Consider the following 22,606-nt stretch of genomic DNA (forward strand, 5'->3'; position numbering starts at 1 on the left):
CAACAGTGCTCCGATTAGAATCACAAAAAACACGAACAAATTCCTACAGATAAACTTTTTTTCCCCCTCAGAACAATGAAAAACAGGAGATCCTGCTGAGTCAAATATGTATATATATGTATATAAAAAGAAATCAAGACAAGCTAACTGATCTGTACCCATTTGATTCAGAGCAGAACTAAGTAGCTGATTAACTTCAAATCTGAGACCACAAAGTAAACCAAAAAAGGGAAGGCTGTTATTCCTCCGGTTGCTGCTCGGGAAGATAATCAGCAGCTCCGTCCTTCACGATCAGACAGAGGTGAGTTATCTTTGACAGCTGGGCCTCTAGAAGAAAGCAAAACATGGTGATTGTGAACTGATAAGGAGATTCTCCCAACAAAATGAAATGAAATCGCAGGTACATTTAGGACTTTAAGGACCTGCAGTTGTGCCGAGTGAAGTTCTTGAACTGTACAACAGCTTTTATTATTGTGCATTCTTTTCAAATCATAAAGAAAGATTTGCAAACTACTCATTAATTGTATGAATTAAAAAATGTTAGATTTCTATTCCTCTACTACTGGTAAATGGTTTGCCATGTAGAAATATGATCCATTGAAAACAGTGAATGATGTAGTTTGACATTAGACCACTATTCTGAACACAAATATAATAAACTCTGGTATTAGTACAAATTTATGTATTTTCCACTTATGAAGTAGTTTTTAATTCCATAAGCTTTTTTAAATAATTAAATACTGTTGTTGCCAGTGGTGGTTAGAGAAACATCATCACTACTTCAACATATTTTTAAACAAAAAGTAAGAAGTAGCCATCTAAGAAATGACTCGAGAGTAAAGTATTGGGTAAAAGTATTGAATAACCGTCCTAGTGAAGTGACATATGCAGGACATGACAGGGCCATTACACAGAAAAACAAATGAGTAAATTTTGAGTTCTAAAATAAAAAGATTTGAGTATGAAAAGTAAAAAATTTGCTAAACAAAAACTCAAATATTTTAAACTTTTGAATATCAGAAATTTCAATTTTTTCTAGAAAATTTCTGAGATTAAGCTCTAAATTTTTCAGCGGAAATTTGATTTCTCTTTTTTTTTTCTTTTCCAAAAGCCCTCATATGCAGTCATACATTAGTCAAGTTGTCCTTGTGGAAAAACAAAAAATCTGGTGAATTTTCCTTTCCACAGACATGAATAACTGTCGGGGAACTCTGCTTACCGAAACTGTCCTCAGCAGACAGAGATTCCTCTGTGAGCTCACTGTCATCAAACTCCTAGAACAAGAAGAAAAAAAAAGTCCAGTTGTGAAAATAAAAACACCAACAGACAGCTCTTGTTAATTTGTAGAAACAGCCAAGTGTTTGAACATAATTATCTCATCTAACTGTAATTTCCAGCTGAATCTGTTCCGGTAGAGTCACAGACATTTATTTCTATTACATTTAGCTACACTAGCCTTCAGCTGGCTGATACAGCAGGAACTCTGTAAAAAGCAAACTCCTTAACAGTTCTATGAAACTTAAAGACACTGTCAGTAAAACAGAGATTTGAGCGTTTCTGTCATCTTTTCTCAGTTCACCTCGCTCAGCAGTGGAGCCGTTTCCTCAGACTTGCAGTCCGTTTCCGTATCAGGATCTTGCTCCGAGTCTGACGGAAAGCGTTGTTTATTTATTAAACTGAAGAGATACTCTATAATAAAGTGTGAGCTTCAAACTTTTATTAAAGAAGTTTGATTGAGGTGTCTGATACCTTGTGAGACGTCTGCCAAACAGCTCTCGCTGACCGAACACGTCAACTCTTCATCCATGTTCCTCTGAAATGGTGTCACGAACGGGATTTACTCAGATGAAAGAACACGTAGCATAATTAAGAGGGAAAAAACCCTGATATACATTACCACATCTCTGTAGGTTTGTAACTCCCCATCAGCTGGCAAAACAGAACAGCGAAAAGTAGAGAAATGGATGAGGAAAGGTGTCAAAAATGTGCTCAACGTTCACGTTTAAGACGTAAAGAAGAAAAGCAGGAAGTTCATTACCGTTAACAGGAACGGTCTCATCTTCTGGTGGAGAGTTGTCCTGAAAGACAGGGTCATGTGAGCTGCTTATGGGATCACAACTCAGATGAAGCAACGGACTGAAAATCTAACCGATACCTTGTCAGGGCCTGGAGTGCACGGCACCTCAACGTGCTGGGGAAAATCTGCTACTGCCACCATGATGCCTGACACACTTTCTGTGCAGAAAGAAGGAATGGAGGGAAGCAAATTGCTTTCCAAACTTATCCTCAAATCAAACTGCTTCCATTTCCAGGCTGCTTAGCAAAACCGGTCATTAACGAAAGTGCCGGCGACGACACAGCCAAATTTGCAGCGCCATCTGAAAAATTCCAACGGTTTCTGAAAGGGAGATGTTGCGCATTCCAGCCCATATTGGGTTATTACGGTAATTTCGACCCCGCAGCAGCAGGGAGTGAAATTACGGAAAATTACGAAAGTAACTGCTAGATATTCTTATGGATAAATGGGCAAATATATATTTACTCACAGGACATTTAAAGAAAAATTAAATGTGCAATTAAAATAAGCAAAAATATCCAGGCAGAGATTTGAAACTTCGGATTCAGTGGGGTTGCAATGTGGCCAAAGTTGATTTATATTTGAGAGAAATTATCACTCAAGTGTTCCCAATAGAAATTAGAATGTATTTGTATGTCTGCAGCACAAATTTTCTTCCATTAGTAAATTTCAGTGCATAAAGAAAATGTCAACGAAAATGTTAACTCGCTAATATAGCTGCTTCTTTTAAGAAATGTTGATTAATCTGATGTTGCTTAGGTGGATCTGAATTATTACTCACCCGCTGAGACTTCGTGGACCTATTGTTTCAAAACAAGAACAAAAAAAAAACAAAAAAAAGAAAAAGAAAGGCAGAAAATCAAACAATAATTCAATATCTTAAATATGAACAATCAAAAATGGTGCCTTCAAAAGTGTTCATTTTTGTTGAATATTTCCACATTTTGCCACATTGAAGTTATCAATAGATTCTAGACTAATGCAAAGTGTGTTATTGTGAAATAGGAAGAATGAGGCCAACAGATGAAGCAGATTTTTATCTATCAAAAAAAAAAAAAAAACCCAGAAACTTTTTCTGCTACATTCCACAGATCTCTCACTAAACTCCTCTGATAAACATTGACGTTTGCAGCTGAAATGCAGCAAAACTGTTCAAGAATGTTTTTGAAAGGCGTCTTCTGTAAATAGTTCATTTTGCGCAGCAGCAGAATGTTTCACCTCATCCGACTCTTCGGCTGGCTCAGTTCTGTCACAAACATGATCTACATCTCCTTCAGCAACCTTTAAAAAACAAAAAACAAGTTAATTACAACACTTAACACTGATTAGTCAGCACTGAACTGAAAAGTTAAAATTCTCTTTTCACACATGATGTTGACACTCACAGAGATAGAAAGTGTCATTTCCTCTGCTATCACATGGCTCTGGCAATCTGCTGCACTTATCTTTTCATCAGAGGTTTGCTCTGAATCTGCAAACCAAAGAAAAACTTGTAGCAAAATTATAATCCAAGCAGCACAACAGATGCTGTAGGAAACACGTTTTTTTTTGTTTGTTTGTTTTTCTTTTCCAACTGATGAAGAGTTCACCTGCTGGATGGGTTTCTTCCAAAGAGCAGGCAAAGTCATGAGCATCCTCACCCTGAAACAGCAACAATATTCAACTTTCAGGGATTTAGAGATGTTCAAACATTTATAACATGTTAACATCAGGAGGATGTTTTGTTAGTCTGAGGTATTTCTAAAACTGTATGGAAATGTACAGCTCTGGGTGAAAACCTTGAGTTTGGGTTTTCTTAAACAATATTCACACTCTTCTCCAGGTTTAGTTTGGATTTTGTTGTCGATGTTGCCGAGGATCAGTGACATGGAGAGCAGATTTGTTCTGCCAATTAGAATTAAATTACATACTTTTTATAATCCAGAATGGGACAAAACATAATTTGACTCAAACATGATACAGAGATTCTTCCATGTGTACAAAAATACTTTTTCTTATTTTTGTGCCAAGATTAAGATTTGAGAATACTCCAACATCTTTAGAGTCGATTCAAAATTAACTGTAGGTGATGAAAATAATGTCCTCCACATCTTCCTGATTGCATTAAGGCGTGTGATCCAACCTGAAAATGGCAAACATGCCAAGCGAGTGAAGAAAGACGTCTGCGTTTACCGTTTCTGTGGGGGGAAACGTGTAGCTCTGTTCTTTGCTTGTGGTTGTGGTAAATTGTTGCAGCAGGACTGCCGAGACAGAATGATATATACACATTTGGCTGCGTCAGTCACCAGTGTGTAACTCCTGACTCAAATAGCTTCACAGATGGTCTGATGTGGCGTTAGCAAACCTGGCTGTGCGTCCACATGCTCAGTGGAAGCAGCCTCTTCGCTCGCGGAGTCATTCTGAAACATTTTCAGAGGCTGAGATGAAGATTTGACTCAGATTGCAGCCTTGTAGGTTTGTTACAATGTAATTTACAGTTACTGTAAGAGGTTTAGAAACGCTTCACAGAAATATCTTGTTTTTCCAAATAATTTAGTCAAACTGCAACGTTTCCAGAGTGGAAGTATAGTCAAAATAAAGTAAATGTTATTAAATATCAAGAATTAGGTGCACCTTTCTTCTACACAATATTAAAACTGTACTTCTAAGGTCAAATATATACATACACTCCCAGGAACGTCTGGTTAAATGTCCCCCACTATTAAAACACATTCAAGCTCAATTGAATGTTGATCTATGGATAAACGAAATGCCTTCTGGATTGAATGGTTTGTCACAATGACAAGAGGTATGGTTGGAGGAATCAAGATGGAGGCTTTTAAACCCAAGATGTTTGTGTCAACTATCAAGCATGGTGGTGGCAGAATCATTCTGTGGGCTAGGCATTGGTGTAATGCAGCAGCTCATTGGCTGAAATTAGAACAGAGCTGGGTCATTTAGCAGGAAAACAGTCCAAAACAAGTGAAGCCTGATGGTAGATTTCATTAAGCTTCTTGGTTCAATTTCGAGCTTGTTCAGACTGTAGTTAAAATCTGGCTTGTGTCAGAAAAATGGCTTGAATGAACCAGTTCTGTTAAGGACAAAGGACAAATATTCAGCCAGAATCTTTTCAGAAGATGTCACTGATTGACATTTAATAAAATGGTGGTGGGTTTGAGCCTGTATGATTAATATGGACTCTGTACACACACCCCCTCTACCCCCCCCACCCACACACACAGAATTAAAAAAGGAGCAAAACATAAAGATCTAAGCACCAAAGTACTTATAAAAGAAGCCCAAATTATTACGACTTCCATTACCCAAATCCTATCTGCTACCGTCTGACTAGAACTATAATTCATCAATAGTCAAACAGATTATCTTCCTCACTTCTGTAACATACCTGCACATCTGTAGAAACGCATGTCTCCTCCTCATGTAGGATGCCTTCTCCAGTCTTGGTTTCTTGCTCTGTGACAACAATCACACATTCCTTTAGTTGACTAGGAAACACGTCTTCATCTTCATTATGACTTGACAGAGAGAAATACACCATGACAAAAAATAACTACATAGAATATACAAGAGTAAATAGTCCTCTCACAACCAAATTTAAGACCTGTCTTTAATGTATTTAAGACCAACTTTTGTGTGTGTTTTTTTAATGAGAAACATTTTAAGACCTTAATTTTATATTAAGGGCTTAATCTAAATCTTAGGACATTTTATGGGATTCACAGCTACCCTGTAGAAAAAGCAATTTTCAAAGAAGCTAGTACCTCTGTATTAGGTGATAAACTTAAACAGTTACTCACCACACAACTGCTCTTGAATTGTAGTTGAGGAAGGCGCCGGTTCAGTCTAATAAGGCAGAAAAATAAATAAAAACAAAGTGGGTGAACCTCAGGTCACTCCAAGTCACAGCGGACTTCTACATCCATCGGACATACCTGTTTTGAGGAATCCAATTCTGTATCCGTCGTCTCTTTCAAAACATCATCTTGCAGATCCTTTACAGAAAAATAGTTAATTTCATCTTAAATTTCTCCCATCACACTATGATAACTTTCATTAGGTACATTCGCTGTGACCTCAATATAATCTATATTTACCATTGTTTCTTCTGATGTAAAGGTCATTAAGTCAGCCTGTAGGGCAGCAACATTTCTTTCTTCTGCTACTGTAGCTGGAGCTTTAAGAGGAAGAGATAAAATAGGGAAAAGAAGAAATAAAAGAAATATTCCCTTTTTAAAAAAAATAAATAAATAAAATGTGTTTTTTGTTTAGCAAAATGACTAAATTGGATTTGTAGCTTTTTAATGTTCAGGAGATAATAGAGGTATGACAGAGACATGACAGAAAAAAGCTGAGTTGTATCTTACCATTTACAGTGTCCATCTCCAAGGTAAGGAAGTAAGTACTAAGCGTCTCCTTGTCACCAGTTCCAATCTCCAACTCATCTGTGGCCCCTGAAGCACCGTCCCTTGGAGAAGAACCATCATCATTTGGCTCTCCAGCATGAAGCATTGAAGTATTTTCCTCCTCGGGATCTTGGCCAGTGACCACAATCATGTTTTCGCTCAAGCATGAAATGTCCTTTTCATCTAAAAGGTCTGCTGAAAGTTGCAAGGGTTCCTTTACAACACCATCAGACGGAAAAATATCTTCAGGAGGTGTCATGGCAGCAGGGACCATGATTATCCCTTCACTGGACTCCTGCTCATCCTGTCCAAACTCAACAACAGTCTCATTATTGGAGTCTTTGGAACACTCGCTCTGTTTTGGACTACTGGCCAACTTTAAAACCCCATTTTCAATTGGAAGGAAGTTGAGCTCCTCTGCAATATGTTCCTCATCCTGAGACACTGTACAAGCGGAATAACTAGCATCATGAAGATCCTGTAGAGTGTTGATTGAGTCAAGCTTCTGTGGTGTAGCTGATCCACCCGAATCAGGCATGTCTTCTGTTTCGAAGTAGCTCCAGGAGGCATTCATTGCTTCGTTTATCACCTGGCCTTCACACTCTAACTCTACCACATACTTCACTTTTCCTTCTGTCCTTGTTACTCTGGTGACGGTGAGCTGCAACAACTTGTCTGCTGTAAGTGAGGACAACTCATCTGCTGCTCCGTCTCTCCAAGATCCATGGGAAGCGTCGAAGCCTTCAAGCTCACACAGAAATGCTTGGGGTGGAACTTCCAGTAAGGCAGGTGGTACCACTCTGATATCAGTGATGTTTGCCTGTGAATTGTTTCCATAGTCCACAAAAAGGACAGAAAGCTCATTGTCATTTTTATCAACAACTTCCGCGCGATACCAAAGTTGATCGTCAGCAAACAATGCAACACATGGCATTCCGAGGTAAAGGGCATCTGGATTAATGTTTTGATCTGCTGCATTCTCAACTTCTGAAACAGCTGATGTTATCATACAGAGCTCCTGTGAATCGGCAGACTGACACCAAAACGTCTGATCTTCATTGATGGTTGCAATGTAGACCTCTAGCTGCTGCCCCTCTTGAATCTCTTTTTGGTGTGGATAGCCAAGACTGCAGGGCGGCAGTGGTTTCTCAGAGTCTTCTTCCACTTTTCTTTTATCAAAATGCTGCACCTGCTGCTCATTCACTAGTTTTTCTGGGTTAAAATCACTCCCATCTGTAGACACTTTACACCCAATATCCAGGCCGCCATCTTCCAGAGTGACCTCCCACATAGATCCCACCTGCTTGATGAACTGACACTTGAGCACCTTGTCTCCACAGCTGCCGATGTCCTCTTTAAAGGCAGACACCACATGTGGTTCAAACGCTTTCTCTTCTCCAAGAACAACAGCATCCTTTAGCATGCAGTGTGTACTGTAAACTGGAAACAGCAAAAGAGATTTGGGGAGTTGTTCCATTTTAGAAATTGGCATCACTGCTGTGTTTCCAAAGTCTATAAACTCAACAAGAGCCCTTGCGTTTTCAAGAGTTTCTTTCACAACTGCTCTGTACCAGGACGAATCATCTGTAAACTCTGCTTTGACGAGGTCACCTGGGTGCACATCTTTGATGGGGCTTGCTTTTGATGTTGAATCTGGATTATTCAACTTCTCCACCAGAGAGAATAGGTCATCCTCTTCACTGACATGTTGCACAAAGAGGCTTAGCGGGCTGTCACAATGTGAGACATAAACATCCACTGCTGTGCCAGGTGTGATGCATTTAGATGGGAGGTCTATGAGTTTTGGGAGTTTTTCAGCTGGGGTTTCCTCCTGGGATTCTGTGCCAGATGATTCTGAAATGAACCTTTCAGTTTTAGGGGGGGGACTCACTTTTCTGGGTCTCAACTGACCACTAGCTTCCTCAGAACCATCGTTAGTCAATGTTCTGTTTGGCTGCCTTTGAGACGGAGGTTTGTATAGCTCTCGAGGGGCTGGTCTGTGCTTCTGAGTTGTGGATTTCACTGCAGACCTTAGATTCTCATCCATGGATTTACCATCGAGCTTTGTTTGACATGGAGCTTTTGTGGTAGAGAAATTGCTCTTTTTAGAGGGTTGCTCGTAATCTTTACTGTCCATGGCTCGGTTTGAAAAAGTCCTTTCCGTCTTTGGTGCATGAGTTGCTGGAACCTGATGTGGTTTCCAACTCTGGCAGACAACTTGCTCTTCTTGCTTCTCAATCTGAAATGTTTTCTTTATTTTTGCATTAATCTGAGTGTTCCCATGGTACAGCTCTACCAGTAATTTGCCATCAGCTTCTCTAGCCACTATCAACGCACGGAATTGGCATTCTGTTGCCGTTTTCTCAAACCATTCGTTGACCTCACTAGGAACATCAGTAGGAACATCAGAGAGAGCACACACAACTGCTTGCACAGGCACAGACATGATGTCATTTGCCTCTTTGGGGACAGGGAGCAGGTCAGACTTGTCCACTTGAAGAGTCTCGCCATAATCCACAAAGTGAACCAGTAGTTTTGGTCTTGTAGCTTTTATTTGAGCCCTGTACCACTGCCCATCAGTATATCTTGCAAAGCACAAGGTTCCAAAGACTGCTGGAACTTTTACCCTCTCAAGCTGCTGGCAGAGAGTGTTCACCCTCATTGTAAGATCTTTCATCACATCAGCATTCTTGTCAAGATGGCAGTAGAAATCGCTGACACTGTTCACGAATGCCACAGTGACTTGCTCCTCTGTGCCAGTTTTGATATTGTGCGTTGAGTAGTAGTATGTGTCCAGACGAAAAGACGGCCCGGAGGTTTTCTTGGGAGGAATGCTTGTGATGAGACTGGCCAAAGTGTTGCAGATGCTCTCGAACGGAGTCTCTAGATCAACAATGTTGTGAAGAACCATCTGTTCGGAGTGCATGACGGCATAAATGGTGCACTTCAAAATGATAAAGTTGGAAGCAGCGTTTTCAACAAAGTTTTGGAACCTTTCCTTTGCTTTGTAGTTCCATTCGTTAATGGCTGATGTAGAACTGATGAGGTTCAACAGGCTACATCGAAACGCTTGACCATGGAGAGCCAGAAATTCTGGACTTATCTTTCTCAAGTCAAAGAGGGAGACAGTCTTAGTCTGCCCATAGTCCACAAACAACACGTCAACTTGAGAGGTTTCATGTTTGCGAATGACTAGAGCTCTGTACCACATTCCATTCTCAGGGTGACGAGCTACACAGGCAGCATCTACATTAGGCTCAAACTCACTGTTTGCATAATAGGCCTGGATGTCATGCATAAGCAATCTCAAAGATCCGGCATTCTGAACCAGTTGACACCAGAAGTCGTTTGGGCTTTCAATGCAGGAGACATTGACATCAAGGACACTTCCAATGGGAAACATTTGTTCCTTAAAGGTACTGATTTTTCTCTCATTGCTTAGAAGACCAAATGCAGGTCTGAAAGAGATTCCAATGTCTTTACAGACCTGTGGCAGTGCTCCATCAGTAAATGGTCCTGAAGATACAACAGAAGGCTTCATTGCACCTTTAACTGTGGGTTCTCTTGGAATCTCGGTTCTTTCACCGAAGCCTTTTGTGCACATTTGTGTATTAACATCTTGTTCTGTCTGTGCTTCAGGATTCGTCAGTTGGACAACATAGCTGTCACTATATCTTCCTTTCACATGCACTAAGAGTTCTTTATCTGTGACTGTCTTGATGAAATATTCCAAAGCATTTTGACTCCATCTCCCATCTTTTGGTCTGACACCAGCCAGGGAACATTTCAGACCCAGCTGGGGCATCTTTCTGAACTCAGCAGGGAGGGTCCTGATCTTACTCCCATCAATCACTTCAGTGTTGCCATAATCAACAAAGAACACCTTGATTTGTGTCTCACCAACTTCTGTCACAGTTGCTCTGTAGAATTCACCATCTTGCGCCTGTGCAGCACAGTAGAGTCCAAGAGATGGATTTATAAGCATGTGCGTATTCGCTGAATCTTGGTACAGATGGTACATTGCGTCCAACATTTCCTCCAGTTCTTTTCTGTAGTTTTCGGTTTGGATCCAAAACTCTGATGGGGAAGATACGTGATGAACAACTGCCAAATGTGAGGAGTTTGTGACGAGGTCTTCAGCAGGAATGTCTTCCACACTCGGTTGGGAAGATAGCACCTTTCTTTCTGGTTGGGCCGGATGCTGCTGGGTATAAACTCCACTTGGCAGGGCATAATCTCCAAGTGTTTTCTCATACTTCGGGAAACAGTTTTCTTTGGAACCAAACAAGCTGTTCATGTTAATGTTGTCATCACCATAAAGTGTAACATAGTAAACTTGGTCAGAGATGCTTCGGTATTCAACCTTGGCTATCACAGTCTTGTGAAGCAGGAGTGACTTGAGGAAGTCAATTTCACTTGTTGTCCATCCTACCTTTTTGTCAAGGATACCATGGAGGGAGCAAACGTAAGTGACAACTGGCATCCTGGTAAACTCTGCAGCAAGTCGTTTCACATTTTCCACCTGGACAAACTGTTTTGTTCCATAATCTACATTTAACACCTCCACCACTTTATTTGTTGGGAACACCTGCTGTATGACAGAGCGGTACCACCTACCGTCCCTTCCTCTTGCTGCACATGGATAACCAATCATGTCTGGGCTTATCATGCAACTGGACACTTTGCCCTCGCAGCTCTGCGTAACCTTCTCAGTTAGTTTCTTTAATTCGTGAGAGAAAACTTTCAACTGACAAAAAATCTGTTGAGGATTTGTCACTTCTGTTACAATGACAGTCTCCACAGTTCCTCCTGGCAACTCTGGGTACATGAATAGTTCCTGTTTCTGGAGTCGCTCACCCGATCCCAAATAGAGCTGCTGCACCTCTGTCAATGCTTCAGCTCCACTGATCGATTTCAGTGATGTGTGGAGAAAGTCCTGGAAGGTTGCTGGAGACAACTTTTTTGCAAATCCCATCTCATACATTTGCTTGGATATGCAAGGGATGTTCAGGAGAATCATTCTGTCTGGCACCAGCACATCTTGCACATGTGCGTCCATTAACTTTCCAGTGAAAGATTTTAGAAACTCAAGAGCCACTGGAGACCATCTATTCTCAGATGAAAGTGGTAACACATTTGCTAGTACGCATAACTCCACTTCAGGGGGCAAAAGAAAATGTTCTTTTTTACCCCATGCTAGCTTGCTTGTGGTGCCAGTGTATGTCATTCCTCTGTCAATGAGGAAGACACTACATTTGGTGCCATTTCTGGACACAATTCGTGCTCGGTACCAAGTAGTATCAATGTGAACTAAGCATTGGTCACCAGGATTTCCCTCCAGATCTTTAAATAGGGCTCCATGAGACTGAATTTCATCAGCCAGAATCTCATAATCTGTTGATCTCTGCTGACTAAGCTTTCCCCAGAACGCCACCAGCTCACATAAGGGATGCAAGTGAACTCTGGTTACAAGTACTGTTACATCTGATCCTCTTGCAGGAAGTCCAGGGATTGCAGACATTGTGGCAGTTTCCTGGACAGCAGCTGCTCATGACTTGCCACCTTCTCAGTGCCGGTGTGCAGGTACTGAATATTACCTGTGGGGAAAAAAAAAAAAAAACACATGGTGACAAAACCAAGACTGAATCAGGATCTTTACATATGGGTCAAGGACTAATCTGAAATTAATATCTACCATATCTCATGACTGCCAAAAAGAGATTAGAATTGATAAGGGAATGTTAACCTCAAAGATGGTTTATTCACAAGTATCTGAGTTAGCATTAAAAGTCCTGCTCCTTCTCATAAAAGAATTGGATATTTTCCCGTCAAAAACAATTCACTTACATGGGAATTAGAAATTGTTTAAATCAATCTAAAAGGGTAATATCTAACTTTTGACATTTAATTCCATTTTATATATTTTTTATTCATAAGAAAATTAATTACTATCCAAAATTACTACCAATACTTGAGCAGTCATTGTCCTCCATTAAATCCCTGATTGGTGCTTCTCTAATTAAATTAGACAAGTTCACTGTCCATTTTTAGATACTGCCATTCTTGTGTGGGGGGAGAGGCGCTGACAACTGCTGACCAGCCGTCTGGTCAATTCAATTTCAATTTCAAACTCAACTTTTAATTTTATCTGAAAGACCACAGCAGAGAGAACTAACCCTTGTTCACTTCTCCCCCCACCCTTTTTAAATAATTTGGTTTCATTAAAAAAAATCTAACAACATTTGAATGGTAGGGGGTACAATGAGTACAAAGGGAACGTTGTTCAAGAATAAAAAAAGAATTCTAAGAAAAACAAAATCAGATCAATACAGAAATTACACATTAAATTCCCATTAATCTTGGCGAGAACAAATGCTTTCCATTGCCTTTTGTAGTCAAGTACCTTATATGTTGAGTTCCTTGCAGGGGGTTGACCATTTCTTCTTTTAAATGTGAAATGTTACCAGACATAGTAGAAGTTGGGTGAAGAAGATGAAGTTTTTATCCATGCCCTTATAGTATAACATCTTTCTCTCTGTAGTTTTCTGTCTTATAATTAGTACATCTCTTCAAAATGTAATTGTATATTTACATTGACAATATAATGAGAAACTCTTTCCATGTCTAGTTCACAGAATGTATAATAGTCGATAAAGTCAAAATTTTTCCAGTGGCTTTTTTTGTGGAGTATATATTATACACAATTTGATAGGTAGCCTCTAACTTTTTCCTTCCATTTAAGAAAATCTGCCCTTAGTTAACTTCTCCAAAAATAGAAGACCAGAAACATTATATATAAAGGTAATCTTTTGTAGAAAAGTTCTCTTAAATATATTGTAACATATCTTTTTAGTGACGTCTACTTCACCATACATTATAGTGTTTCTAACACTGATTATGCCCTTTTTTAAATAAGTACAAGCATAACTTGTGTGACCTGAAGAAATATGACTTAACAAGGACAACCTTATCTAATTTCCTGACTAAATATTTTAGTTGTCCTGTGTGATAATTGACTGAGCAATTGCAGCTCAGCTCTGATATAAAGGTATTAGAAGTCTAAGAAATAATCTCCAAATCCAAAAGACATAATATTCCTTAACATAAATTTGAGGCTTATGAATCAAACACTTTATTGAAATCAGTAAACAAAATGTAGCAGTCATCAAGTACAAACTGTTAATCAAAATTAGTCAACTATGGTTATTTATACTTCTTCCAGGCAAAAATTATAATTGCTCTTCACCAATATCCTTTAATTCTAATTTTAGTTGTTTAGAAAGATATTTGTAAATATTTTAGTGTCAGGGTTTAGAAATTTTTTTCTCCACATTTTCAATACTCAATGTTAGAGAGGTTTTGGGATCAATTTAATCAACCATGGGGAGTAATTCACCTCTCAGTATATACTCTTTTAACATGCTATTTAAGTATGGGGTTAGTACTTTACCATTTAAAAAAAAAATAGAATTCACAACTCACGCCATCGTTAATAGAGAATTTATTATCCTTAAAAGAGCAAATAGAATGTTAAACTTCTTTTAAATTAATTTCTCAATCATAAGTTCTCTTGAAGTCAATATCAGTTTTGTTTGTGTCATCGTAGAAATGTGTACGTTCTGTCTTCATTTTCTAAATCTGCCAAATATTAAGTTTCATAAAAATTTGAGACATACTTTGAAATGATATACAGATATTCAAAAATCACATCGTTAATTTTAAGCTAACCAATAAATGATTGCACAAAATTTCTCTTCAATTTGAAGAAGTATTTGGAGCACCTCACAAATGTCCTCATAACATAACATTCCAAGTGGTGGTGTTGAAAGCTCCTTTGAGATTTCTTCACATACAACGGTTTTCTTTAATATTCTCATAATTTCATTTAAGGTGTTATTTGGGGTTCTATTTTTTTTTTTTTTTGGGCAAGTTTTTTTTCAAGTTCTAATTGCCATTTAAGTCTCCTCCCAATAGAATGTAAATGAGTGTAATATGTTGTGATAGTTGTTGATAATTATCATTTCTTGAATTAGTTGTTCAGACAGTTATGGCTCTCATGTTAATATGTCTGGTCTCATCGCCATCTCGGTCGACAGTCGTAACCCTTCGTTCACTGGATCAGGGTGTTAAGATGATTCACTATGCCCAAGAAATGACATCCTCTTTTAATGCGCATGCGCAGCACCAAAAAAAAAATACGATACATAACTCAAATTATAAACACTACTGTTTAACATTTATTTGTTGTTCATTATTATTTTGTTTCAGTAAGATACACTGAAATAATTGAATTTGAAGGAATATGCTAACTCAGTGTAATACCTATCAAAACTTAACCCTTGGTACGCTACTTAGAGCATAGCATTGTGGACTTCCGGTATGCTATTCTGACAGGGTATACCAAACCAACAGGACACCGACACATGTTCATACTACCGACCACAGCAAGATTAGTTTACCATGCAAATATATGATTTGAGATCCGAACAGATAACTGTGTAAAAAAAACGTTGTGTTTTTCCTAACAATCAATGCGAGATCAACAAAAGACGTTATCCTTTTGTCAGAAAAACGCCATATGTGATGCAGTTAGCTAATTTTACTTTCAGTAGCAACTTGGCTAAGTTACTAAATAAAACGGCCGTTAACATAACAGGTCATGTTCGCTTAATTATTAACGGTCTTCCAGTTGTCACACAAAGCCTTAGCCGTAATTAATCGAAAATTATCTGCTCCAATATGTAAACTCTCACCGTTTTTTTATTTTTGGCGAACCTGTCCAATCCTCTTAACACTTGAAGTGACGCTAGCTCACCAACAAGCCGCCTTGGCGTTTTCACCTCCGCCCAGCAGATCCACGAGCAGCCGCGCAGACGTTAACGGCGTCGAAACTTTCCGGACTTTCTACTGCTTTAAAAGTCGGTCCAATCACGATGCTTTTCTCTTGCGATGTTTTGTGTTCTCCGTGAGAAGTTTAGCTGTTCCCAGAGGAATTTAGTTTAATGAGCAAACCTTACTGCACACAGCCGTTAGCTAACGGTCGCTAGCCTAAAACCCCGCACAAGCGCGTGCCTAACGTTTCTCTCTCCCTCTCTTTTTTTTTTTTTTTTTCCTCCTCGCGTGACCCGGAAATACCATTAGGTTAAATAAAATAGCGTTCAAAAATATAAAACAATACGTTGTCTAATTTTTAGGCATTAATAATAATTAATAAAGAAACATAAACGGTGAGTTTAAAAACCATTAATACTCAAATGTGAGTATTAATAATTTTATAAAAAAAGACTAAATAAAAATATAACTTAATGTTAAGCTTTAGCTACCTTCATTTATTAACTTATGTTTAGATGTCAAACACTTATTAAAAATATGTTTCTGACAGATATGAGAACAGCTATGAATCTCTACCGTTTTCATCATGAATTAATTCAGAGGTCTTCTTCTTTTGATTTAATTGGTGGCTGGAAAATTAATTTAAGTGTCTCACCGCCAACTAGACTGGAGTGTGGTTCTGGAAAATAGGCCAGGGGTTAAAAAAAAAACAAACAAAAAAAACTAGATTCATCAAAATAATCTAATTGTCTTTGGAAAGGAAATAACCTTATTGTACATGTTAACTGACTGAACCTCCAAGAACCCACAAATTGGGTTTTTTTCCTTCATGGCGACTGAAAAAGGATCTTTATGGAAGTCTGGTTACAATGTGTGTATCCTTGATGCTTGGCTGTTGTAGTAGTGTCGGTGACACCTAAATCTCCTATTTGGAGTTGAGTCATTACATTTTCCTCTTTTCTATTTCATCTTGTTTTCCTTCATTAATAAGGTAACAAAATGCTGTCTTTCACTGGTTGGAACAATTACAGCTTGTTTTCATACTGATGGAAGTTTACCCTTTTCCCAAATCATGCTACTCCATTTTAATATGATCTGTTTTATCTGGCATATATGTGGTAACATTTTATAGCCTAAATCATTTTTCCCAGGTGTGGTCTGACAAGCATTATTAATATTTCTTTTCACTTTAAACGTGTGTAGAAGCAGAGCTAAAGGATCTCCTGTTTTGTTTTCTTCAAATACTGAGATGCAGTGACAGTACTGTGTTTCTATGATATATTTCCTCATCAGAGAGATTATCTGAGCTGTGTATTTCATTAAATGCTAAAACCAAAAGTTTAGCTTTTTCGTGAATTGTTACGGTCACCAATATTTAACCTGGCAATGCATCATAATTCCTTCTATTGCAGTACTACCTCCAAACTTTGCATCTTTGATTTCTTATTGTTTTCCTTACTATTGCTTGTGTCAGTTTTATTACTTTAATTCGGAGGTCAGAGTACTAAGCAGCCTTTCAAGGCCAGGTAATGGCTTGTGAAGCTGATGACATATAGAGACACCTAGTGGACATTTTTGGACATAACACAGCTATACTGCAGTGGTGTTTTCTTTTTGTCTGGTTTTTGTTCGAAAAGCCCGAAACTGAAAAAGATACGATAATCCAAAAGTGGAAAATGACCAGGACCTGTCATTATTATTATTATTTTTTTTAGAATTTAGAATTGGATACAAATATATCTTATTTATATTTAGAATTGTGTATATTGAAGGCTAAAAGCAACAAGTAGGAAAGTAAGTATTTTATGTGTCGTATCTTAATTAACATAGAAATAAATTCATTATATACACCTGCAAGTAAATAAATAGAATATAAATATACTTTTACATAAATATTGAAATGTTTAAGCAATGTATTAATTACACAACAAAACACATAAATACACATCATGTTTAACGATTTATTTAATGACCTGTTTCAATCAGTGGCTCGTTTTTTTGTTGTTATTTTAGCAATTTAACATCTCTCGACTCTCCCATCAATAGGGACAGAGTAAGATAAAAGAAAAACATATTTAGGATTACTTCATTAGGACAATAATATACTATACTGGTCGCTAACTTACATATCTGCATATATTTTACGATATACAGTCAGAATTAGTGTAAACCTAACTGTTTCGACAACTTAGCATGAGCAACAACGGTCAACGTGTGATGAATTTTGTATATTCATTTCAGCATCACAGGGGGCAGCACTACGTTGTTTGCCTCTAAGTTTGTAACCGGAAGTTTGTCACAAACCAGCGACTGTTGCCATTTTGACGACGACAGGAAAACCCAGAACACTGCGTGCTTGCTATTTATCTACGTATTTTGTTCAAATTAACCTACCACCATGGCTATGCAAGCAGCGAAACGCGCTAACGTAAGTTAAAACCAATCGACTAATGTAAATATTAGCTGAGTCCTTACATAGTTAATATCCGGTTCATTGTTAGCACACGGTTAGCCGTTAGCATGCTAACTAGAGCGCCTGAGAAGAGCTTCGGTTACTCTATTTATTTAAAGCTATTGCAGTGTTGATTTCTATATTTGTTGCACTGACGTTGAATTCTGTAATACTTTATTATTGTGTGAGACCTACACACTACAATTAGGAATTTTCCTAATTGTATACGAGGCGAAAAATGCTGTCGGACATGGATGCTAATTATTAGCATATGGGTGTTTACGTATAAAGATGTTTAATATTGCGTGTTTTTACTAATAAAACAAACGTTTCAGAAGCTTGGAAGATTTTGGCAGAAGTCTATCAATTATAAATATGTTAAGAGTTTGAAGCAGAGCTGCTCAAAGTTGGTACCAAGCCCTTAAAACGTTAAATGTTCATTGAAAATACGAAATAATATGGTAGCTACAAGTTAAAAATCTAGTAATAATCTTTTTCAGCTATAATTTTTACTTAAACTGGTTTCTTTACTAGTCGTGTACAAATAAATGGTTTGGAATGCATTTCTATTTTCTTTTAAACCATTGTACAGGTCTGAGAAGCTGTAAACAATCTCTGATATATCTAAACATTGTTTCTTTCTCTGTGATTAGTGAATTTTTTTTTTTTCATTGCAGATCCGATTACCTCCTGAGGTGAACAGAATCCTGTATGTCAGGAATCTTCCTTACAAGATTACAGCTGAGGAGATGTATGATATCTTTGGGAAATACGGACCAATACGACAAATCCGAACGTAAGCTCAGTTTCAGACACTTTTTTGGGGAATATATTGAACTTTGTTAATGTTTTTGTAAAGATGGAATGTTTTCCTACATTGACGGTAAAAATCACCCACGTGCTTTACTTGCGAGACTTTTGCTTTTGCTGTTTTATTGTTATACAAAGAAGATTATTGGTTTAATCCAGGACGTCCTCGGCATATGTTACGTTTTGCTTTATATAATTAAACTGCACAGGTTGGTCTGGTGCTCACTGTGTTTGTTTCTCTTCTCAGAGGGAACACACCTGAAACCAGAGGAACAGCTTATGTCGTGTATGAAGACATCTTTGATGCCAAGAATGCCTGCGACCACCTGTCGGGCTTCAACGTCTGCAACCGTTACCTCGTGGTTCTCTACTACAATGCAAACAGAGTACGTCTCGATGGCACAAGCTTCCACAGTCTGGTCCCCAAGCAAAGCCAAATAATGTTCACTTTGTGTGGGAAAGGGTTAATCCGTCGCCTTGGTTCCAGTTAAATTTGGATTTCCGTGTTATTGTTTTTGCAGGCGTTCCAGAAAATGGACACGAAGAAGAAAGAGGAACAGCTGAAGCTCTTAAAAGAGAAATATGGCATCAACACAGACCCTCCGAAGTAGCGTCTCCGAGGCCCTCTCATCTTTCAGTTTTCATTCTTTGTAAAAACAAAAAACAATTATTTCCCATTTTGATTGGTTTATGCTTGTGATTACAATTGTGGATAATACCGTTTTACACATTTTCTTTTATTTCTCTTGCTTTAAATCGAAGCCAGATAGTTTCTATTTAACTGTTTTATTTTGATCCATCCAGTTCAGCAGAAATGGTTCTGATATTTTTAGTCATCTGACTAAAAGCTGGAGTCAACATGAACTGCTCATGTAGAGTTAAACTTTTCTGTAAAATAAATGCTTCTTTTTCTAAAAACCTGTTTCCCTTCTTTTCATCACATTCTTCATATAATTATGTAATAGTGTTGCCCTCCGAGTAAGCCTGTGAGATCAATACACTTCAGTTAGAGCTTTATGCAACTAGAAGGACTCTGCTTATGTGTTTGACACGTCTAAATGTAAATCCTCAAAATGAGAATATATTTTGGGAAGGATTTTTAAAATTATTTTCACCCATCAATCAGTTCAATTTAAACTTTACACGGGAATATATAAATGTTTATATGTCCTTTTGAAAAAAAAAGTTTTCTCAGGAGGTGTCACTTTTTAGTAATATCTACAACAAAATTAGAGCTGAAATCCAAAAGTGGTCTAATTTACCAAATAAATTTATACATTAAGAATTTCAGTTTTTAAACAATGGTCTAAAAAGTAAAATAGAAGTACAAACTGCCTCCTGGAAGAATTAGGGACAGGTAACAGTGAAAGTTGAAATTTGTAAATATCTATTTCATGTTCAAAGTTAGCTTACAGTAGCGTTGAGCTAATGCTCGCTTGGAATTTATTTAGCATTTGTTAATGTCTGGCTACATTTTATTAGCAACAGGTCCACCAACCACAAAAAAATGTGGTATTTTTGCAGTATATAAATCATTTTTGTTCAAATTCTAGAGACACTTGGACTTCAAAAAATAATAGCTTAATTGCTAGTTTGGCGTTTTAGATCCAGTTTAAGAAACGCTTGCAGTTCAATCGAAATTTAAGGATGTCTACAAAGTAAATCGTAAAATGAACTTTTTTTTTTTTAATTTCTGAATAAGTGTTCATACAAAATAAATACATCAAAGTAGAAACTGTTGAATTTATTAAGCATTACTAAGTTTTTCTCATGCAAGAAATGGATAAACTCTGGAAAATCAAACATTTTTCCACACTTTTCCATTCCTGGAAATTCCAAATATTTCGGCCGTGAATGTTGGTTGAAAGGATGGTTGGTTGAGGTATCAGACCAGACAACTGCCCATAGAGTTTATTTTATTAGATTAAATCACAACACAGGGAGTAGTGCAGCCATGTCTTCAGGGACACAATACATGCTACAAAAGAATAGCTTTTTTTTGTTTTGTTTTGTATTTTTACACTGTTGCCATTCCTGACTTGGTATCCTCTCAGCAGTAACAGGGTCGTAGTTAGAAACATCATCAGGCCTAAGATGTTCAGATTAGACACTTTACCAGGGTTACAATCCACACTGCTGAAGGGATGAAGATGGACTAACATGATAAATCTTTATTGCCAAATCTGCTTCTTTCTTCTGTCATCCCACTAAATAAATACATAAAGTCTGGAATATACTGGGGCCAAGCAAAGTTAGTCATGTCACCGTTGGGAGGTACTACTTCACTGGACTTCGATGTGTAGAACATATGAAACAAAGGGAGTAAAAAACATACAAAAATCAGACTGACTGGTAAAAGAGAAATACTTTGAGGGGCCGAAGAGGGCAAGTTGTAAAAACCTACTGAACAGAAAATCTTGACCTTAAGAGCTGTCCTCTAGGAACACCACAAACACCTCGCCTCTGGGTTACTTTAATACTCAAAGACTCTTAATTCCTTGTAACGATATGCAACCTATGAGCCAAAATGTACTAAATGTGACAAATAAGTAGAGAGTTGAATCAGAGTAGTTTTCCTAATATAACTCCAGCCTGTTCAATCCTAAATCAGTCGCCTTCATTGGGTGTACCTCGGAGTTCTGCTAGTTTAGCTCTCGTCCAAAACGACAGTCCTCATCGCTCGGTGTCGGCCAACTTGTAACGAGATAAATGTGCTCAAATACACATCGGGCACGGGATATTTAGGTCTTAGCAACATATAGCACAGCTAATCTACAAGGAAACATGCTCCCACAGTTAAAAGCAATCCAAAGAAAAGGTCTCAACGGACCACAGAGCTTACAACCCGTACAAGAATACTCGTAGGAGGACTTACAGCAGGCTGATTTATTTTGAAAAAGAAAAAATGAAAACAACCAAACAAAAAAAAACTGTCTCCCCTCAAGAGTCACTGCGTCGCGTTGATAAGGCTTTCTGTCTTCAATCGCCGGATGGAAATTCGACTTTTAAGGCAGAACCTAAAGGCATGCAAATGAACAACATTGACTGTATTGGTGGACGGTACAGGCTCGTTTCGGCGGGAAAACTCGGGCCAATCCGCCTCGTCTAGAGCTAATATTTGAAAAGACGGATGGGGGTACTGGAAGAAGGTACGCCATTGTAGGCGTTCGGTTCGGTCGACAGGTTTGGTGAAACACGCACAGCTAGCATCAGTAAACTCGGAACAATAAATAGAGTAGCGGCAAATTCAACGTCAGCACATCACATGATGCGCAAGCTATGGTAGAATGAAACTGAATGGAAAATACTTTTGCACACTTCACATTTTGGCAGTTGATCTATAAATAATTGTAATATATATTCATATTTATATTTCATCATATATATATATAGTTATTTGTGCAAGTTGTTTATATGTAGAGATGTGTGTGGGTGTGTGTGTGTTTGCAGGTGTTGGTTTTGTGGCGTTGGTGTGCACCTGCACACTGCTGTATGCTGTGTGTCGATGTTTTTGTTTCATAGCAAATAACATTCTCATGCACACGAGTGTTTCAAATACAAGAAGCAGATCCATTGAAAGGTAGTCCAAGCATATAATTTTTTCTTTTTTTTTTCAGTGGAAATAGCTGCAAACTGAATGGAACATGAAATTCTTTCTGTGCAGTCTGTGGCGGCTGGTGGGGGCGCTCTCTCTGCCGCGTCCCGGCCTATTTCTGGAGGTCGCACTGCAGCAGTAGTACGATGGACGGGTCACTCTTGGCCGCCTCTTTGAACTCCTCCAGCGTGATCTGGTCGTCGTTGTTCTTATCCATCTTGGAGAAGATCTTGTCTACCCTCTGCTCGGGCGTCAAGCCATCTTCGTTCATTTTCATCATGATCACCGTGCCGACCATTTTGTAGATCGCCTGCCGGGAGGAAAAGAAAAAGCAAAGAAGCAAAAAGAAAGAGGGTTGGTGAGCCTACATGGATAAAACTAACATGTCACCCCGAGAAAGAGGAAAGTTCAAAATTATTTTACACATCTGGCAGATT

The 22,606-nt window shown here is 38.2% G+C and overlaps 3 protein-coding genes across 5 annotated transcripts in view; 1 reads left to right on the forward strand and 2 right to left on the reverse strand.

The window, feature by feature from the left end:
• Positions 1 to 63: 63 nt before the first annotated feature.
• Positions 64 to 15,584, reverse strand: tdrd6a (tudor domain containing 6a). Of its 3 annotated transcripts, none has more exons than XM_015032528.1 (19): positions 15,296 to 15,584; positions 6,442 to 12,077; positions 6,172 to 6,251; positions 6,010 to 6,069; positions 5,875 to 5,920; positions 5,463 to 5,530; positions 4,422 to 4,494; positions 4,250 to 4,317; positions 3,667 to 3,718; positions 3,463 to 3,548; positions 3,296 to 3,358; positions 2,859 to 2,877; positions 2,156 to 2,235; positions 2,039 to 2,078; positions 1,898 to 1,929; positions 1,750 to 1,813; positions 1,580 to 1,647; positions 1,220 to 1,274; positions 64 to 327 (listed from the first exon to the last, which is right to left on the reverse strand). In XM_015032528.1, exons 2-19 carry the CDS (start codon positions 11,999 to 12,001, stop codon positions 239 to 241), a joined length of 6,603 nt encoding a protein of 2,200 aa, XP_014888014.1. In that variant the 5' UTR covers positions 12,002 to 12,077; positions 15,296 to 15,584; the 3' UTR covers positions 64 to 238. The 3 variants fall into 3 exon arrangements, with proteins under 3 accessions (XP_014888014.1, XP_014888013.1, XP_014888016.1); XM_015032527.1 differs by having other exon boundaries at positions 15,234 to 15,584; XM_015032530.1 differs by having other exon boundaries at positions 4,422 to 4,476; positions 15,234 to 15,583.
• Positions 15,585 to 17,595: 2,011 nt separating this feature from the next.
• sf3b6 (splicing factor 3b, subunit 6) lies at positions 17,596 to 19,492 on the forward strand. The gene is made up of 4 exons (XM_015032536.1): positions 17,596 to 17,740; positions 18,442 to 18,560; positions 18,822 to 18,960; positions 19,096 to 19,492. The coding sequence occupies exons 1-4, from the start codon at positions 17,711 to 17,713 to the stop codon at positions 19,183 to 19,185; spliced, it is 378 nt and encodes a 125-aa protein (XP_014888022.1). The 5' UTR covers positions 17,596 to 17,710; the 3' UTR covers positions 19,186 to 19,492.
• Positions 19,493 to 22,176: 2,684 nt separating this feature from the next.
• Positions 22,177 to 22,606, reverse strand: part of vsnl1a (visinin-like 1a) — a 38,918-nt gene continuing 38,488 nt past the window's right edge. Inside the window, exon 4 of the mRNA XM_015032538.1 lies at positions 22,177 to 22,479. Coding sequence (XP_014888024.1) covers positions 22,282 to 22,479 — 198 coding nt within the window. The 3' untranslated portion in view covers positions 22,177 to 22,281. The remainder of the gene's footprint in view (positions 22,480 to 22,606) is intronic.

This window comes from Poecilia latipinna, unplaced genomic scaffold, assembly GCF_001443285.1.
Source record: "Poecilia latipinna isolate Pla-1442-1.1 unplaced genomic scaffold, P_latipinna-1.0 Scaffold244, whole genome shotgun sequence".
Taxonomy (NCBI): domain Eukaryota; kingdom Metazoa; phylum Chordata; class Actinopteri; order Cyprinodontiformes; family Poeciliidae; genus Poecilia; species Poecilia latipinna.

Bases quoted from the DNA above. Each gene is read 5' to 3' on its own strand.
- tdrd6a (XM_015032528.1), bottom strand. From the start codon at position 12,001: ATGTCTGCAATCCCTGGACTTCCTGCAAGAGGATCAGATGTAACAGTA. The intron at 6,252-6,441 runs GTAAGATACAAC...TTCCTCTTAAAG, and splicing joins GGAGATGGACACTGTAAATG to CTCCAGCTACAGTAGCAGAA. The intron at 1,930-2,038 runs GTAATGAACTTC...CTGTTTTGCCAG, and splicing joins TGAGACCGTTCCTGTTAACG to CTGATGGGGAGTTACAAACC.
- sf3b6 (XM_015032536.1), top strand. From the start codon at position 17,711: ATGGCTATGCAAGCAGCGAAACGCGCTAAC. The intron at 18,561-18,821 runs GTAAGCTCAGTT...TTCTCTTCTCAG, and splicing joins CCAATACGACAAATCCGAAC to AGGGAACACACCTGAAACCA. The intron at 18,961-19,095 runs GTACGTCTCGAT...TTGTTTTTGCAG, and splicing joins TCTACTACAATGCAAACAGA to GCGTTCCAGAAAATGGACAC.